The sequence below is a fragment of the Rhinolophus sinicus genome, chromosome 16, assembly GCF_057876585.1.
Source record: "Rhinolophus sinicus isolate RSI-liver-muscle chromosome 16, RSI-T2T, whole genome shotgun sequence".
NCBI classification, from domain to species: Eukaryota; Metazoa; Chordata; class Mammalia; order Chiroptera; family Rhinolophidae; genus Rhinolophus; species Rhinolophus sinicus.
The window spans coordinates 88,393,136-88,411,853 of record NC_142516.1 but is presented as its reverse complement, the minus strand read 5'-3'; the positions used below and the strand labels follow the sequence as shown (position 1 = coordinate 88,411,853).

At 42.2% G+C, this 18,718-nt stretch overlaps 1 protein-coding gene across 4 annotated transcripts in view; it reads right to left on the bottom strand.

Annotated features, from left to right (window-relative positions):
* XPO4 (exportin 4) overlaps positions 1-18,718 on the bottom strand; it is an 84,142-nt gene that overhangs the window by 43,007 nt on the left and 22,417 nt on the right. For all 4 annotated transcript variants that reach the window (XM_019715688.3, XM_074330132.2, XM_019715690.3 and 1 more), the window contains 3 exons: positions 17,751-17,889; positions 8,619-8,735; positions 7,741-7,894 (listed from right to left, as the gene is read on the bottom strand). In XM_019715688.3, the coding sequence (XP_019571247.1) occupies positions 7,741-7,894; positions 8,619-8,735; positions 17,751-17,889 (410 nt within the window). The remainder of the gene's footprint in view (positions 1-7,740; positions 7,895-8,618; positions 8,736-17,750; positions 17,890-18,718) is intronic.

Here is an 18,718-nt window from a genome sequence, read left to right as displayed (position 1 = left end):
CAGGTGAACTATGAATAAGCAGTATCAGCAGCACAAACAAACGTCCAAGACCTGAAGTAATCCTTCCGAACCTCCGAGCCTCACTAGTGAAATAATGCATGTTTGTTAAGCACATCTGATGACACGCCAGACAGTGCAGGTGCTAACAGCACAGTGAACAAAAGCATGGCCCAGGCCTTTGTGAGCTTCCAAACCAGTGGGTGAATAGGTATTACTCACGTGAGCTAAATATGAAAATTTACCACAGAGAAGTGAGCCAAGTGGGAGTAAATTGTATGTAACACGCGTATGAGAGGCCATGGCAAAAAGAAACCAGCCTGGTCCAGTGTACCAGTGAGGCGCAGTCAGGAGGTGACCGGCAGAGACAGTCCAGGAGCAAAGGCGCCCGGGCACACAAACCTGGGTTGCCAGTGCCCTTCCAACAAGAAGAGCACAGAGGACAGTTCTCAGAGAGAGGCAGAGGTCAGACCACCCAGGATCCCAGAGCCCGTGTTTAAATGGGGGTGCCGGACAACAGAGACTATACGGCCAGGACCCTGTCTCAGGACAGCAGTGATGGAAAACAGCATGAAAAGCGGGTGGACTCTAAGACTGGGCACCGTATCTGAGGACTCAGCTTGCTGGACCGGGTGCTTTTGGACATGCCCGAAATCCTAGGAGCTGCAGACTTTGTACCACTCAGGCCTGGAGAGAAGGGCACTTCCATAAATCACCTTTTGCACATATAAAACCTACATATAATAATCTTCAACAAAATGGTTTGCAGATGGCATCCTGTTCTAGAAAAACTTTTAAATCCACTAAAAATACTATTTGAGCTAATAAACAAGTTTGGCAAGGCGATATAGTACAAGCTCAACATTCAATTATTTTTATTTCTATACACTAGCAATGAATAATATGAAAATAACTTAAAAATCAACTCTACCTACAACTGAATTAATAAAATAGGAATGAATTTAACAAAGGAAATCCAAAACTTCTACTCCAAAAACTATAAAACAGTGTTCAAAGAAATTAAACATCTAAATAAATGGAAAGACATCCCATGTTCATGGATTGGAAAACATAACATGGCAACACCCCCCAGGTTGACCTACACACTCAATACAATCCCTGTTCAAATGCCAGCTGCCTTTTTTGCAGAAATAGATAAGCTGATCCTAAATTTCATGTGGAAATGCAAAAGACACAGAGAAAACACAATAACTTTAAAAAGTACAAAGTAGGAGGACTCACATTTGCGGATTTCAAAACTTACCACAAAGTTTCAGTGACCAAGAAAGTGGGGCACTGGTGGAAAGACATACAAATCCATGGAACAGACAGAGCCCAGAAAGAGACCCCCATAAACACATTCAAGTGACCTTTGACAATGGAGCAAAATGGAGTAAAGACGGTCTTTTCAACAAATGGAGCTGCAATAACAGGACATCCACATGCAAAAGAATGATGCAGACACAGACCTCACAGTCTTAACAGAAATTAACTCAAAACTACAGAACTCCTAGAAGATAACACAGGAGAAAATCTAGCTGTCCCAGTGTTTGGCAATGGCTTTTCAGGTATAATACAAAAGGCATGATCCATGAAAGAAAGCATCAATAAGATGAACTGCATTAAAATTAAAAACTTCTGCTCTGTGAAAGACAGTGTCAAGAGAATGAGATAAGCTACAGACTGGGAGAAAATGTTTACGTAAGATATTTCTGAGAAAAGACTATTACCCAAAATATGCAAAGAACTCTTAAAATTCAACAATAAGAAAACAACCAATTAAACACTGGGCCAAAGGCCTTAACACACACCTCACCAAAGAAGACATACAGATGCAAATAAGCACATGAAAAGATGCTCCTTGTCATATATCATCAGGAAAATGCAAATCAAATCAACAGTGAGATATAAGTACACTCCTACTAGACTCATCAAAATCCGAACACCAACAGCAACAAACGCTGGCAAGGATGTGGAGCCAGAGGAACTCTCAGTCACTGCTGGTGGGGGTGCAGGCCCCTCTGGAGGACAGTTTGGCAGTTTCTCAAACACTAACATACTCTTACCAGCAACTATGCTCCTTGGTATTTATTTACCTGACGGTGTTGAATATTTACATCCACACAAAAACCTACACATGGAAATTTCTTCATAATTGCCAAAACTTGGAAGCATCCAGATATCCTTCAGTAGGTGATGAATAAATAAACTGTCGTCCTGACAGTGGAGTATTACTCAGTGCTAAAAAGAAATGAGCTATCAGCCATGAGAAGACATGGAGGAACCTTAAATGCATATGGCTAAGTGGAAGAAGCCAATCTGAAAGGGCTACATACTGTTTGATTTCAACTCTAGACATTCTGGAAAACGCAAAACTATGGAGACAGTAAAAAGATCAGTGGTTGACAACGGTTTGGGGAGAGGACCAGATAAATAGGCAGAGCACAGGATTTTCAGTGAAACTACTCTGTGTGACACTGAAAAGGTGGACACATGTCATTATACATTTGTCCAAACCCACAGAATACACGACACCCAGAGTGAACCCTCGTGTAAACTATGGACTTTGAGTGATGATGATGTGTCAACATAGTTTCATCAATTGTAACCAATGTACCCTCGGGTTGGGGATGTTGATAATGGGGGGAGACGGTGCGTGTGTCGGGGAAGGGGACATCTAGGAAATCTCTGTACCTTCTGCTGAAACACTGCTAGGAACATAAAAATGCTCTAAAAAATAAAGACTATTTTTTTTAAAAAATCAATGTGACCTTGGATTATGTGAAGCCATTTTAAATATCTCAAAATGACAAGCAATAAAAGAAAAAATAAATTGGACATCAAAATTAAAAGTTTCTGTTTCAAAGGACATCATCAAGAAAGTAAAAACACATCCCACAAAATGGGAAAAAATATTTGAAAGTCATGTATCTGTTCAGGGGTTTCCTTCACATATTTACAATGCATAAAAAAGTCTTACAATGCAAAAATTTTATAAAGACAAACAACCCAATGGGCAAAGCATTTTAACAGAAGATACGCAAAGAAGATACTCAAATGGCCCACAACCCCATAAAAAGATGTTAACTAGGTTAACATGAGGGGGATGCAAATCAGAACCAGTGCAATACGAATTCATGTGAAATGGGCTGGCCACACACAAAGAGACAGATAGAAGTGCTGGCCAGGATGTGAAGAGCTGGAGCCCCATGCACTGCTGGGAGGATGTGAAATGGGTCAGCCAGTCCAGAAAAAAGCCTGGCAGGTCCTCGAAAGGTTACACACAGAGTTTCCTTATGGTCTAGCAACTGCACTCCTGGGTACACCCAAGAGGAATGAAAATGTGAGTCCACACAAACACACAGGAGTGCTCATGGCAGCGTTGTCATAAGAGCCAAAAAGTTGAAACAACCCAACTGTCAAACAAGAGATGAATGAACACCTAAGAAGGCGGTGCATCCTTACCAGAGTATTATATAGCCAGGACAGGGATGAAGTGCTGGTGCGCGCTACCACATGACCCCCCCTGAGGCTGCGTGAAAGAAGCCGGGCACAGACGACTCCACAGGATGACCCCACAGTACGTGGTTCTATCCACGTGAGATGTCCAGCACTGCTGAGAGATACAGGGCTGCTTTACTAGGTGATGGAAATGTTCCAAAATCAGTGACAGTGACGGCTACACAACTCCGGTCGCTGCACTGACAGCTACTGGAATGGACACTTTGGGTGTCTGCATGATAGTGTGTGAAATACACCCCAACAACACTGTTACAACACCCTGCAGTGAGAGCTGCTCCGAGCAAGGGTGCAAAGGGCTTCACGCAGAGAAAACTTTCTTTAAGGAGCTCAATTTTTAAATATTTAAAAGAAAACTTTTAAATAATTGGAATGGATCCTTCATAGAACATCTAAAATCACTCATTCCTAAGAACTTAAACTTAAGTTATTTCAGATAAAACTTAGAATAGTGGGACAATCAAAGGGCACGGAAGTCAGGCAGCAGAAGCCAAAGTGGGAACAATTTGGGCATCAAAGGAAATAAAGCAACAGAGACTAATCCATTCAACAGAAGGAGATACCCTCAGCCACTATTGATACAAATGAATAAATAAGTAACAGAGCGGAAGGGGAGAAGCTCTTCCTATGGCAGAGTGCAGCAAAATAACAAAAGGAAACGCTGTATTAGAAAGTCACCACTTTGCAACTATCATAATAATAACTGACTCGAGCAACAACCACCAAGAGATGCTAAAACTAATGGTTGAAACTTTTAGGAGGATCAGGATACTTCCGTGCTCTTAAAGTATAATTCCTTACAATTATAAAAAGAAACAGCAACTTTAACTGGAAACACTCAGCAGACCCCACCTTAACCGCATGGTCAGCTTGAAGGCTCCCCCGTGGGACAGGCTGACACCACGTGCCCCTGTTGTACAGCACACGTCACCACTAGGGTATTCCTATAAAATGTGAGTCGTAAATCTAATCACGAGGAAACACCACACAGACCCAAATTTGGGGACATTTTAAAAGGTATTAACTTATACACTTCAAATATGTCAAATTCATGGAAGACAAAGAAAAGCTGAGGAGCTGCTCCAGATCAAAGACGACTTAGGACGACTAAGTACAACGAACTGAAAGGAGCTACACAGGCTATTATTGGGCCAACTGACAAAACTTGAATACGGACTACAGATCAGATAATACTGTATCAACATTAAATTTCTGTACTATAGTTTTGTAAGACATTCTCATATAAGAACCACAGCGCCATTTCAAAATTCTTGATCACAGGAAAACATACAGGGAAATACTAGGAAGTAAATGGGTATAATGTCTCCAACTGCTCTCAAATTGTTCAGCAAGAAGAATGTATTTAAATATATACCTACAAGTATGCAAATGACACGTGTACGTGTGTGTGCATGTATAGGGGAAGAAAAATAAATGGGACAAAATGTAAAATATTGATGAATCTTGGTAAGGGTATATGGCAATTCTATGAACTACTCTTGTATTTCTGTGTGTTTAAAATGATATCAAAATAAAAAGATATAAAACAAATTACAAAAACTATGAATAAGGATTGATATTAATTTAACACAGCCTCATTTAACATGATGCCATTCTAAATGATGAAATGTATTTGATACAAGGGGTGGCCGGATGGCTCAGTTGGTTAGAGCGCAAGCTCTCAACAAGTTTGCTGGTTCAATTCCTGCATGGGATGGTGGGCTGCGCCCCTGAAACTAAAGACTGAAAACGGCAACTGGATTTGGAGCTGAGCTGCGCCCTCCATTAGACTGAAGGACAGCGACTTGGAGCTGACCGGCCCTGGAGAAACACACTGTTCCCCAATAATCCCCAATAAAATTTTTAAAAAATTAAATTTTTTTTAAATACATACATTTTATATATATAAAATTGATACGAAACATACAACACATTTTATAAGATCTACTTGCTATTCATCTATCCTAAAAGGCAAATCATTTTTTAAACAGCCATCAACTTAATATATCTTAACTAAGTTAAATTTCATCATTAGACCCTTTTCAAGCTATAAAGCTAAATAATTATTCAATTATCTCCCCACTGATTGAATAGATCTCAAGTAATTGCCAAAATCAGAAATGTCAAAACTGGGATTTTTGAGACTAATTTCCTTAACTGGCCCTGAAAATGAGGCTTAGTTTAATTCCACTGCCATATTCTTTCCACTTAAGGAAGTATAGTTTGGTGACCCAATAAACAGCTGCTACACAACCCTACACAACCCTACAGTCACACAGGAACTCACATGTCTGCCATGAAGCAGAATCAAGGTCAAGAGCTACTTTTCTTTAAACACCGAGTTATTTCCTTTGGCAACATTGTAGCCGTGCTCATCATTCTGAGATGACAAGTTTTCCAAAGCTTATCTAAATACTTTGTAAAAATATTTTATGAGTGTGTATCTTTCAACAAACTTTGTTTCCACACTCCCAGAGCACTGCTTCCATTTACAAAATAGTCACTTCAGCCAAGTACATTTTCCCCTAAAACAGACTTTAAAATTGGCTACAATATATATGCAGTGTGGCTTTTGATTTTCCTTACATATATAATTCATTTTGATAGCTCCATATGTCCTGCTACTTTTTAAATCTGTCTCAAAGTTTTTCAACATATTTTTTTTAAACTAACAAACATTAGAGCAAAAATTATACTGCAACACTTAAAGGGGAAATTTTTTTTTAAAGCACACCTAAGAAAATATGCATTTCTTAATAACCAAATATATATATATATATATATATATATATATATATATATATATATATATATTTATATATATGATACAGAACTGATTGTTAGAGGAAAGCTTAGAGAATAGGGATAAAAGGAGAAAGTGGTCTCCGGAAAGCTTTGCCCCACAAAGCAGCAGCTCACCATGACCAGAGAACTCGGGGTTTGAGTAAAAGATTCACCAACGATCCAATATTTTACAGTTAAGTTTCTATTACATGAATGCATTAACTTGAAGACAGAAGAAAACATTACATGCCGCCCCCTTAAAATCCTACAATTGTAGCAGCCACAAATGATACGCTCATTTGTATGCACCTAACACAGCAGCTCTTGGCCCTGCTGGAATAAAGGTGAGTCCCTCCTAAATCTCTGGGACGGCTGAAGAGCTACTTCCTGTTTGCTTATCATCTGTCTTTTTCTAAACCTAAGTAGACTCCCCCATACCAGACCCCAAGGAAGGATTGATTAAAGACATCTAGAACAGGATAAATTCCCTATAACTTCCTGTGCTGTGAGGAGTATGTCAGATCAAGAACAAGAGCATACGCAGGTAGCTAGCTGCTCTACTTCTTTACTCAAGGAGACTAGTAAGAGCTCAACAAATAGCAGGTAACTCCTGAGAGTTTTGAATTATTGTTTCATTTATGTAACCCATGTAACAATCCACACCCCATTCTCCATTTGGAAAAGTGCAACCCAGAGAGGTGAAGTGGTGTGCCTAGGATCCTGAGACCCCAACCCAGACAAGTGGGGCGCAACATGACACCTGGGCCGTGAGACGTGGCACTGCATTCAGTCTATCACAGGCAGCCAAGGGCCTAGGAGAGCAAATCAGGAACTTTAAGGAGCTGCTTTCTAAAACAAAGTTTCTGCACTGTAGCCAATGCTAGAAAAGCAGGTATTTTTTGCTATAGTATAATTCATTTAAATTCTTCTGTATGACTAATAATCTGCTAGAAATGCAATTTTCGTATTTTTATTTCATACTTTTTTATTTCGTACTACCTAGTTACCGACACTTGAACATATCATCATCCATGAAGAGCAAGAGAGTCAGAGGACGCCAAACTGGCCTTGAGGAAAGGCAGTCCAGAAATCCAATTATTTCCACTACCTGGAGAACGCAATCCAGCAGCTGATGGGAATGCACTGCCCACCTCTGTCCTCGTCCCTAAGGATTGTGGCTGCTCCTCAGTGAGCCAGTCCCAGGACCACCTCCCCGCAACCCTTTGTGTTTCCATTCACCTAGCCCTCCCCTACAAAGTTCTGCACAATTTTAAATCTTCTAAGTCCACGGTGCTGTCTTATAATAGAAGTTAAATGCCATTTCCAAGAGACTTATTTTCTTTCAACAGTGTTTTACAAACCTCAGAGATAAAGTACTTTCAGCTATAATTAAGTCATTATGAAAATTACCACAGACGCTATTCAGTTGTCAAAGGATATAATTTGGAGGAAGAAAGTTCCAGCTGAGGACCTGGTTGGCAAGCGCAAGGTAACGCTGAAATACCGACGACATCTGAGCGCTGAGGTTGTCCCGCCTGCTGAACTCCTGCAGGACCCCGACCGTGAGCACGAAGATCTGGCGAAGGTCTTCCTCCTGCAGGAAGTGGACCACAGAGACTTCTGGGTCAAAAGCTTATTAAAAATGTGTTCCCTTTGAGAACCATAAAACAAAACAACAAGCACCTTAACACTTCCAATGGAAAACACTATTTTTTCAGGAATGTTTTCCATTTTCAGGCCTGCTCATAATGACATCACAGGGAGCTTCCGAGAGGCATCGCTTTGAATACAGTCACTGTCATAGAAATGCCACTTGTGGAGAAGACTGACGACTACGCAGAGCCGGAGGGCTCAGTTGCTTTAGTGCAGGGCCCTCGGATTTAAGCCAGTGCCTTCACATAACTTCACTTCAGAGCCAAACAATACATACAAGACAAAGAGCCCACACCATCTGCAATAACACTGAAATACACAGCCCTTGTGGGCACGCTGCCAGGCCTATTTTTAAGGACAGCAGAGTCCCACCAATTGAAGTGTTACATCTAAACACGGTAAGAACAAAATAAATAAACTAAGGATCTTTAGAATGGTATTTCCTTTTTGTTTTGCTTGAAGACTAGAATTAAACAAGTAATTTTAAATTGTCAACTATGTTCACAAAACCTGTCACTTTGTTATTTCCCACAAAATCACAGCACAGATCTTCAGGCGCGCTATCATTCAACCAGATAAACTAAATGTCCTCATTGCCTGAGGGACAGATTATATAAAAAGTGAACCACCTAATTCTTAAAACATAAAAACAAAAATGCCAATACCTGAAAAACTCTTTTGCAGTTACCATGGAATTCCATACTCAGTCCAATGTTGCTAGTTTTACTTGAACTTGAGAATTCACTCAATAATGCAGTTAGAATAGAACAAGCCAGAGTTTGCTGTAATTATTGGAGAAGAAATAATAGTGAGGCATTATTTTTTTCCAATGCTTTGTTTCAATACCACATTTGTTTCTAACATAATGAAACAGTTCAATCTTTAGATCTTCCATTATATTTTTAGATCTGGTACCTATCAGTCAAAAACTCAGCTACGACAAAATAACAATTGGCTCTCCTTTCTAAGTGGCCCAGTAATTGCTTATAGCACTTCCTCCACTCCAGTTACCCAAATCCGTGTAAGCCTTGAACTCAGGATACACTCCTAACGTGATCGCGAGTGCAAGTGATATTTTAAGGTAATCAGTGTTGAATGTATGATCTCATTTATTAATAATTCACACCCCCACCTGACTGACAGAGGTGAGAGTCAGAGACCTTAAGTACTTAAGGCCAGCAGAGAAGAACCCAGTTTGCCCGACTCTATGTTTCGATGACTGTAAAATGCATTTCCAAACAGATAAAAAGTGAAAGAGTTTATAGTCTCTAAAATACTACGCAGGTAATACACAAAAGTTTTTTTAATTGAAAAGGAGGTTTCCTTCTCAATGGCTCTCTGCAGCAGGCTCCTAACACCAACCCCATGCTTTATTCACAGATCATTTAGAGTCAAGGTGCCAAGATGGAGGGTTACAAATTATTCTGGCCCCTTTCCAGGGGTTAAACAGAAATCTGCTCACCACCTCTGCACAACCAAAGATTAAAGTCAAGACGATACTATTTATGCGAGCTTATACAACAGCTGAACAGTCATCCCACCCACCAACTGCCACATCTTTGTTCAGAAATGCTTCTGATGTCAGTACCTTGACCTTACAGATGCTTATCTTGGCAAATCTTAGCCAATATACATAAAATTAAATTCCTAAAGATTGGCATGAGTTGTCGGCATTTGTTGAAGCTGAATGATGATCACATGGGTGACCAATATGCTATTTGTCTATTTTTGCATATGTCTGAAATTTTCCTCTAAAAAATATAAAAAAAGAATTAAATTCCTACTTGCCTCCTCATCTCAACTAAAGTAAGCATGCTGTATAGCTGATATTTATAGACAGCACACGAGCACGTACATTAGAGCGGTTTCTGGGCCTTTCCCTCCACAGGAAGCCCCAACAGCAGAGGATACAGGAACACTGCCCAGGAACCTGGGGTTCAGACCAGCTGCTTCAACAAGGATGAAAGTCCTCTGACTGCGCTGGGGCTAGCTTAAATACATACACACTTTGCAATCTACCTCAAAATATACATTTTTAAATAAAACTGTCCCCTTCCCCAAATCATCCAGAAAAGTGTACAAGTTCAACTGCCTTTGCACAGCCCGAGGAAGACACTGGTATAAGGATGCAGGTGCGAACAAGCCTGTTCCACAGGACACAGCTCCCTCCATTTCACAGTTGAAAGGGGTCTCGGAAACTGATCAAGTTCTATGCCTTCATTTTCTCAGTTAACAAAAATGTAGTTAAAAACGGCTTACTTTTATGGTCAAAGTGCCAGCAACCAAAACTTCACAAATCTATTTAAGTAACACTGGGATCAACTAGGAACATAGTTTTTAAATACAGCTAGGCTTTGGTGGGGAAAGTAGGCATTACATTCAAATTAATAAAATTCAAAGGGAAAAGTCAACTCACAAAGATCTAACAAAAGATCCTATGATTCTGAAAACAATTTTCAGTATCCTCTATTTTTACATCTTTTAGCCTTAGCTTTTCTCCTATTCTTTCTAAGTAAGACCTCACTGAATGGAACATTATAAACCCAGAAGTACCCATTAAACACAAACGTATCACTCTTACAAATGAAATTATAATTTTGCACAAGTAATTTACAACTTGCACAAATAGTGTCAAACTATATTCACCACAAAATGGCATGATTTTTAAACTATGACCATATTCAAACTTTTAGTTTGGAAACAAGTATTTATAACAAACCTTTACTTTTGTGTGAAATAAACATTTCCTAAGATTACATGCATGTGTTTGTGGTCAAGACCCTAAAAGATGAGTGAAGGGAAGAGGCAGGAGCAATGAGAGCAAGAACTGTTCTGAGTTTAAGACTGCTCAGAAAAGGGAAGAGCTTTACAGGAAGTGTCTCCTTGCACCAAAGCTTCATCAGACATACAAGGAGCCCTCAGTGGAATGGGATTGCTTTTGAGATGCAGCAGTAAAGACATCCCTGCAGAACAGCAGCCTTTCACACTAAGGAAGTGCTAATTCACCCAGAAAAGAAAGTACATTCCTAGCACAGGACACTGAAACACAATACATTCTTATTATAGACGTAGCTCTTTGAATGTAAGAATATCTTGCTTTTAAAAATGTTTTCTTCTTACAAAAATAACATCTTTATCTTAAAAAAAAAACTAGTAGGTACGGAAAAGCACAAAGGAAATCAAACTGCACTGCCCTACCATCCAGAGGTTATTACTGTAACATTTGTTCCCAGCTTCCCAATTTGTTAGCACACAGGTGTCATTGTTTACACACCGTTACCATCAACCCAGATGTACCGTTTCCCTGAAAATAAGACCTAACCTCGTCGGACCATCAGCTCTAATGCGTCTTTTGGAGCAAAAATTAATATAAGACCCGGTCTTATTTTACTTACAGTAAAATAACACCTGGTCTTATATAATATGACATGACATGACATGACATGACATGACATGACATGACATGACATGATACGATATGATACGATATAATACCAGGTCTTATATTAATTTTTGCTCCAAAAGACGCATTAGAGCTAATTGTACAGCGAGGTCTTATTTTTGGGGAAACATGGTATTGCTTTGTATTGTCCTTCTTCCACTTTACACTTACGAAATAAAACCACAAACTTTTTAAAGTAAGTGTATTCTTTTCAAATTTAGCACTCAAAGACTTCAAAGATACATAAAAATAAACTATGCAGCATGGTTAGAGGTAGTACTTAGAATTACCAGCTCTCAAAGAACAAAGTCAGTGTGATATTCTCATCACTAACAGATGCCGCCTGGTTTAGCTGCTCCTTACGGTGGAAGCCGTGTGCGGACCTGAGAAGAGCACCGTAAACATTAACTACACTCCACACACTGCGATGGCTCAAAGGTGCCAAATTCATAGAACTCCTGGAGAATAATGAATAATTTAGCGATTGTACATTAAGAGAGACATGCACCTCTGCATACATCTAGAGTCTCTCTATCTCTCCGTAAAAGAGTTCAACACATCGCAATGCGTCTAGGCCCCATTTCCCAATGTGTTCACTCATGTTCAGTATCTAATTACCAATTAAACCTCACTAAAATCAGATTCCTCTCCCGGGAAGTGCACTGCTTACACGGAAGGCAGCTGGGCAGCGAGCCAAAACTGCAATGCTGAGAGACAAGAGGACAGTTCCTTCTCGGGACAGAAGGAGAGCGGGGGAGGCTCCAGGTCTGCCTCTGAAAGCTCAAGTTCCTGATTTTCTGACTCCGTACAAGGCTCCTGGGGGCTTGCTGCAGACTTTCAGGTCTCGATGGTCACCCCAAGTGCTGCCCTCTGACCCTCATGACCAGTACCTTCAGGCGCTGACTCTGTGCCTGTCACAGTCAGGGCAGGTGTCGTTTCCCTACTAGAGGTAGTGACTGATACTCGAGAGGGTCAGAAACAAGCGCTGCTGTGCATGCATAAGTCAGTGGTGAGTTTCAGTGAAATCACATCAAAGCTGATGGACCGCAGGCAGGAGACGGAGGGACCGCCACGCTGGTGGAAGGGACGACTGGTGTAAAGCACCATCAGTAAAGTCTGAGACTCACAGCAGTGCTTCATTGTCCACGGTCAAGAAGAACTAAGTGAACACCTGCCCACGTGCAGCAGACAGTTTTCATGAAACTGCCTTTATGTAAGTGTTTCCCAAGGAAAAGTTTCTACAGCAGTCGCCATGGACCGTGCGATGTGAGCACCTGGACCCCACGCAGCATGCGGGCTGGACACACCTTGAGCGCTCTGATCTGAGCTGCCCCGACTTTCCTCAGGCATCCTTGCTTGGTGTCACACTCTGCTTGGCAACGTGGCCAGTACTAATGAGCCATTCTAAAGTGATCATTTTCATTTCCAACAACTTAGAAACCAAATAATAAAATGCATTAAAACTGTAACCAAAATAAATTCTAAATAAAAACACGTTGGGACTCTTTCCAGAGTCCAGTACAAGAATCTCACTGTCTAGACAATGAAGCCAGAAAAATCTGGGTTCTAACAGTCCAAGAGTCACAACTTCAAGTAACGGAGGGCAAATCCTTTCAGCTGTCTTGGCCTCAGTTTTCTCATCTACAAAAAGGGTTACCACCCTCTGCCCTACCTAGCGCCCATGACTGTGTGAATATTCCAATTACAACATGCAGGTAAAGTACCCTGCAGATGTGGCAGGCGCCCCTAAGGTAACGTGGCAACAGTACTTTTTATAAGCATCACAAAAATTTACCACCCACTTTGGCTTTCCTGGTTCTTGACTGTTATCTACATTCCACCAAATTAAAATCACAAGGTAAGTTATCGGTTAATAAAAGAAAGCCAGAAGTGAAGCACCACTGATGTACAGAGCAGATGCTCAGTAAATGTTACCTAGATTAATGGGTCAACGTTACTTCTACACCTAACACTGCAGCAACACAAGGGCAAGTGGAAAATGAACACACAATGTATTTCCTATGTTCTTCACAGCTGATAAATTTCAAAAAGAAAACGTAAATGTATGAAACAAGCAGAAGAAATTCAATGAGGCCTCAAGGTTATGAAATCATCTAATCTGTTCTTTCACTGAAGTATTGAAAATTCACAAGGTAACCCTCTAACAACCAAGTAACTGGTGTCTTTGCATTCAAGTCTCATGGCAGCATTCTCACTTCTAGTAAAAGCCATTGATTTCATGACAGTGAAAACCCCTCAGAAATAGCCTGCCCTACTCACCAGCTCACTGTCACAAGCACGAGATACTGAAGCACTAACTCCAGCTGACAAAACACTCTTGTCCAAAGAGAGGCTTGTCTCATAATAGCCTGGCTCTTACCCCGGGAGCTTTATTACCAAGAATAAACTTTATGAAAGGTCGCTGTATATAAAGCAGACGCCCAGCTGCCCCTCAGCAAACATCAATGAGACCTGTGAGAAGAGAGATTAAGCTGGCCGGCAGGCCCAGGGCGGCACTGCTGTGGACGGTGAACTTCCCACCCACTTCTCTCTCTCTCTCAAGCAGCACAGAGGAAGGAAGAAGGTGTAAATGCTAAACGAAGCAGCTTTAAAAGCAATTTCATGTACACCTACCACTTCCAGAGGAAGTAAAACAAACATGGATGAAAAAGTGAGCTTAAACATTAATTTACAATCTAAAAAATGGAACTGCTCTCTGTAGGAGGTAAAGTCTCCATATCTATCCCTTCCGAGTGAGCAGACAGTACTTCTGACACTTGCAAACTGGGATGAAGTTACGTCAGCAATCTTTGTAGCCACAGGAGGAAAAGAGCCCACCACAAAGACTGACAGGAAGCAGCACAGCATTCGCTGACTGTATGAGATTAACTAAGAGTCTGTTACAGCACATGGGCAACTGTACTGTGTCTAAGAAACATCATCTCCTTAGCAAATATGTATGAACTAGACATTTTCCCAAAGAACCATCTGCAGAGAACCAAGGCTATAAAATAATCCTTTAAGGCATTTAAAGGAGAGCTGATACGTTAGTCTCCTGTTTTCTTTTTCTTAACACACAACCAATTTTCACTCATGGATAATAGCATAAATACTTCCTTTCTGCTTTCAACACTTAAAATATTACTGGATAGAAAAGGGGATGATTTAACAGTGCTCATGCCCCAGAGTGGATGAGGGGTGGGGCCCGCCAGGCAGGACATGTGCTGAGGCCCAGTGAAGGCTCTGAGCGCTGCCGTCTTCTGCCAGGCAGCCCTACGTGTGACTCCACAACCAAAACCCGCATTGTACGATCCTACTGCCCCGAAATTCATCTAAGTGTGGGAATTAGACTTGTACAAGGGGAAAGGCCACCACAGAGAGGGAAGAGAGAAAGCCAGACGCCATGCAGCTCCGGCCCATGGAGCTTAGACACCTAACTTAACTTACGAGGTCAACGCTTTCTTCCATCCACAGAAAACATTCAATTATCTCTTCTTTTCAAATAGTTCTTACACTCAACCTTACAAAGGCAGCTGCTAGCCTTTGTAGCAATGTTCTCCTTTTATCACTCTACTTTCTTATCAAAGTTCAAACCTCTCTTCTGCTGCTGATCACGCCTCTGAGACTAAGAAAACCTTAAGCAAGTTCTTAAACCATTCTCACAAACTCTTAACAGTTCGAGAGGGAGAGAAAGGAAGATGTACTGAAATGCTTTACTGGTCTGCAAGCTCGTGTTTCTGACCTGCCAGGCAAGGGCCAACAGGGACGGCCCTGCGGTGGCCACTGACCTTGCCACATAAATGTAGGACTTTTTAAGCTTAATGTTTTCAGTGTGGTCGCCAGAATAAATTCACCCTGCAATCTTGAGATTAAATTCTACCTCCCACCACTGACTTCCTACTGCTGTAAAAAGTTCTTAACTCCGTTAGTAGAAATTCAACTTTAAAAAAAAAATCTTTTTTTGGAGTATTTCAAGAGGATATTAAATTTATCCACTATTTTCAAAGCGTATACACTGTGAATACAGCTAAATCTTCCCTAATGGGTACATGTATTCCAATCGTTCTCGGAAAATCGGTTATTTCAGGGACTCAGAAAAGGCCAATTGCCGGCTGCACTGGGACTTCCTGTGGTGGGTCAGACGGCCCCAGGGGAGAGGAAGTGGGGCACAACTCCTGGCGTGTGCTCATTTCTCAGAGACACAAGGTGCCTAGAAGCTATGTGGGAGGTGACGACGGGCACAGAAATTCAATCTTCACACTGAAATTCCAGCCGATGTGACGGCCAACCTAACGAGGGACAGGCATTAGAGTCATAAGCATCAGGACGCCAGGGTTAGTGGTTACGCTCCTCAAGTTTAAATCCTGGTCAGTCTCCATTAGCTGGACTCCTTCACTGTGACTGTCCCATGAAACAATACGTCCTCAAGTAGAATCTGGAACATGGAGGTGAGGGACGCAGAGCGGGGGGGCTAGGATAACACTCCCAAGCAGCAGCCTCAGTTCCAAACCTGTCCCCTGGGAGCTCTGGCTAGTTAGCTCCACCCTTGGTTTTTCCAGAGACCCTCAGGGATGGCCACCCCTGGACTGCACACAGGCCATCAGAACGAGCTCCCCGCCAAGTAACAAGATCCCGGCTACACAACGAAGGGGGGCAACCCTGAGGGACCGCAGTGGCAACCCAGAGCACAGCCCTTCTCAAAGAGGGGCCCACGTCTGGGAGAAGCCCCCAGAGTGCCACGACCAATTCCTTTACCTCAGAAATAGTAAACGGAACCTTTGCTGGGGACTACTCGCAAGAAAGGTTCTCACCATATAAAATAAGCCAAATGACTCACAGAATGTAGTGATTCAAATATGCACATTTTTGAAGTTACTGGTTTTACACAAACAAATACATTTTATAATACTAAGATCAGGAGAGAGGACATATCATTAGACCTTTGGATCATCCAAGTCTCTAGAACTACACTGTTCAATACGGCTGTCACTAGCTAGCTACATGTAGCTATCTGAATGTAAATTAACTACGATTAACTCAAATTGAAAGCTGAGTTCCTCAGTCACACCCAGCCACATCTCAAATGCTCAGCAGCCACCCGTGGCCGCACAGGAGCCCAGACACATTACACGTGAGTCTGCACCTCAAGAACATGCCGTCAACATGGCACAGAAATCAGGACACAAGTACTGTGAGTCCCGACTGGTGGCAGTTCACGGGCACACGAGCATCACAACTCAGCCAAGCGCATGCTGCAAGTGGGAGCAGTAACGCCTGCCTCTACTTCCAAACAACAAACCCAGGAACACTAGTGGGCTCCAAAGGAAAACCAAAATTCCTCCGGTGTGTACAGGGAGCTCCCCATCCTGACACCTGCTTCAATCCTCCTTCAGCCGAGACCCTGCAGAGGACATGGTGGGGCAGAGGGGTGAGCCCCCACCTGGGCACAGTTGGGGGGGTGGCGGGGCGGGAGGGGAAGAGACCCAGGACACTGGGAAGGGAGGGACAGTGTGCGGCCCTCCTGAAGGGAACCGCCACTTCCTAACCTCAGGCCATAGGCAAAATGACTAAATCCTGCTCAGTCGTGGGGGGACGGCTAACCACGTCAGTAATCATAAAGGGCTATAAGCTGCAAGCCTCACCCAGGCAGCTTTCTAACAGTTCACATTTGAATCATTGGGATTATTACCCATCCCAATTCCACATGAGTTAGACACAGCTGATAAGTCAACAGTTCTAACCAAGCTTCACAGCTGCTCACTAACACCAACTCCCATTCCTCCTGCCTGTGACAGAGTCGTGACAACCAAACAGTCACTCTGCAGGCATGAAGAGTTCCCGGAGGGAGACTGAGAGGGGAGAAAACAATCGGCTCCTCAGAGTAATTCAGTCAAGAACAAGGCTCTCCAATTTGGCCAGGTGACAGGAACACCTGGAAGTCACAGTGTACTATACACAGCACATCTGTCGGTACAGCAACGTTTAATAACCTGTTACGTCAGATAGCATTTTATGTTTGATCCAAACGTTTCTATTATCACTAGTAGCTGTCAAAAGCTTATTGAAAATGGAGGAAAATGTACAACAGATGGGAAATGGCTAAGAATATTGCAGCTTATTAGCTCCTAATATTTTACACCCTGAAAATGATGATTATGAACACCATGGCAACATGGGAAACAAGCAGCACATGAAAAGGAGAAGATACTACGTGTACAGTGTGTGCACATGTGACAAGGACGAGAGGACACAGCCCTCCCTCTCGTGTGCATCCCCATTACTGCTGCTGCAATGGTCCTTGTGCATGACCGAACAACATGAAGGATTTACAAACACAAATAGTGAGCACACTTACCACCGCGGGATTGCCACTGCTGATCAGCTGGCTGACTTCATGAAATATGCTCTTGCAGTCAATCGATTTATCTAGTGATCCCCGTTTTACAATTACTGCTACTGCTAATAGAATCTGTTCCCGGACATACTTTTGGAGACTGTAAAACATAAAAATCAAAGTAAAAATTTTTATAGAAATCTATTATAAAAGCACTCCTGAATCTCTCACTATGCCTGCCGCTCCTAATAACACTGCTTACCTCTGAGGACAGTGTGGCCCCATGGTTACACACAGACTCAAGGCCGAGAGAGCTGGGTGCAAACCCACACCCTGTTATGTACTGGGTTCTGAGAAAACTGAGGTTCTGAGAGAGTTAACACTCAGAACCTCAGTTTTCTCGCCTGTGAAATGGGGTAGCAGGATTGTTACAAGGATTGAATGTTCTTAAAGCTGTGCCCAGTGCACACTACATGCTGTATAAATGTTAGCTGCTCTGGGCAGTGTTCAGTAGATGAAAGTTAGCTCACTAAGAAGCACACCAAGGTTCGATCAACTAAGAGAAAAATTCTGATCTACTATCCGTCTCCAGCCTGCAGTATAATCTTAAACCCATTCCCTTTAATGTGGAAAGACAACATGCGAGCCATCCAACGTACATACGGAAACACGCAAATTCTAAAACATCCGTCTAAAATGTCGCACTGAAGCTCTGTTCCTCAGTGCGGTGGCAAAAGCGTGGTCCTAAGCGGAGGCATTCTACGAAGCCCATTCAACCACAGGGCACAGAGACCACACTGCCTGTTCACACCACTTTTCAGAGGGAAGAAAACAGTTCTGAACTTCCAACCCAGCCTCTAGAATACTGCAAGGATACAACCAGCACGGGCCCTTGGGTAAAACCCACATTCCTCCACATGCCTTAGAAGCAGTGGGACCCATCCCAGCTTTCCTGGGACACTGCCGTCCAACATAATTATTAACAGTGT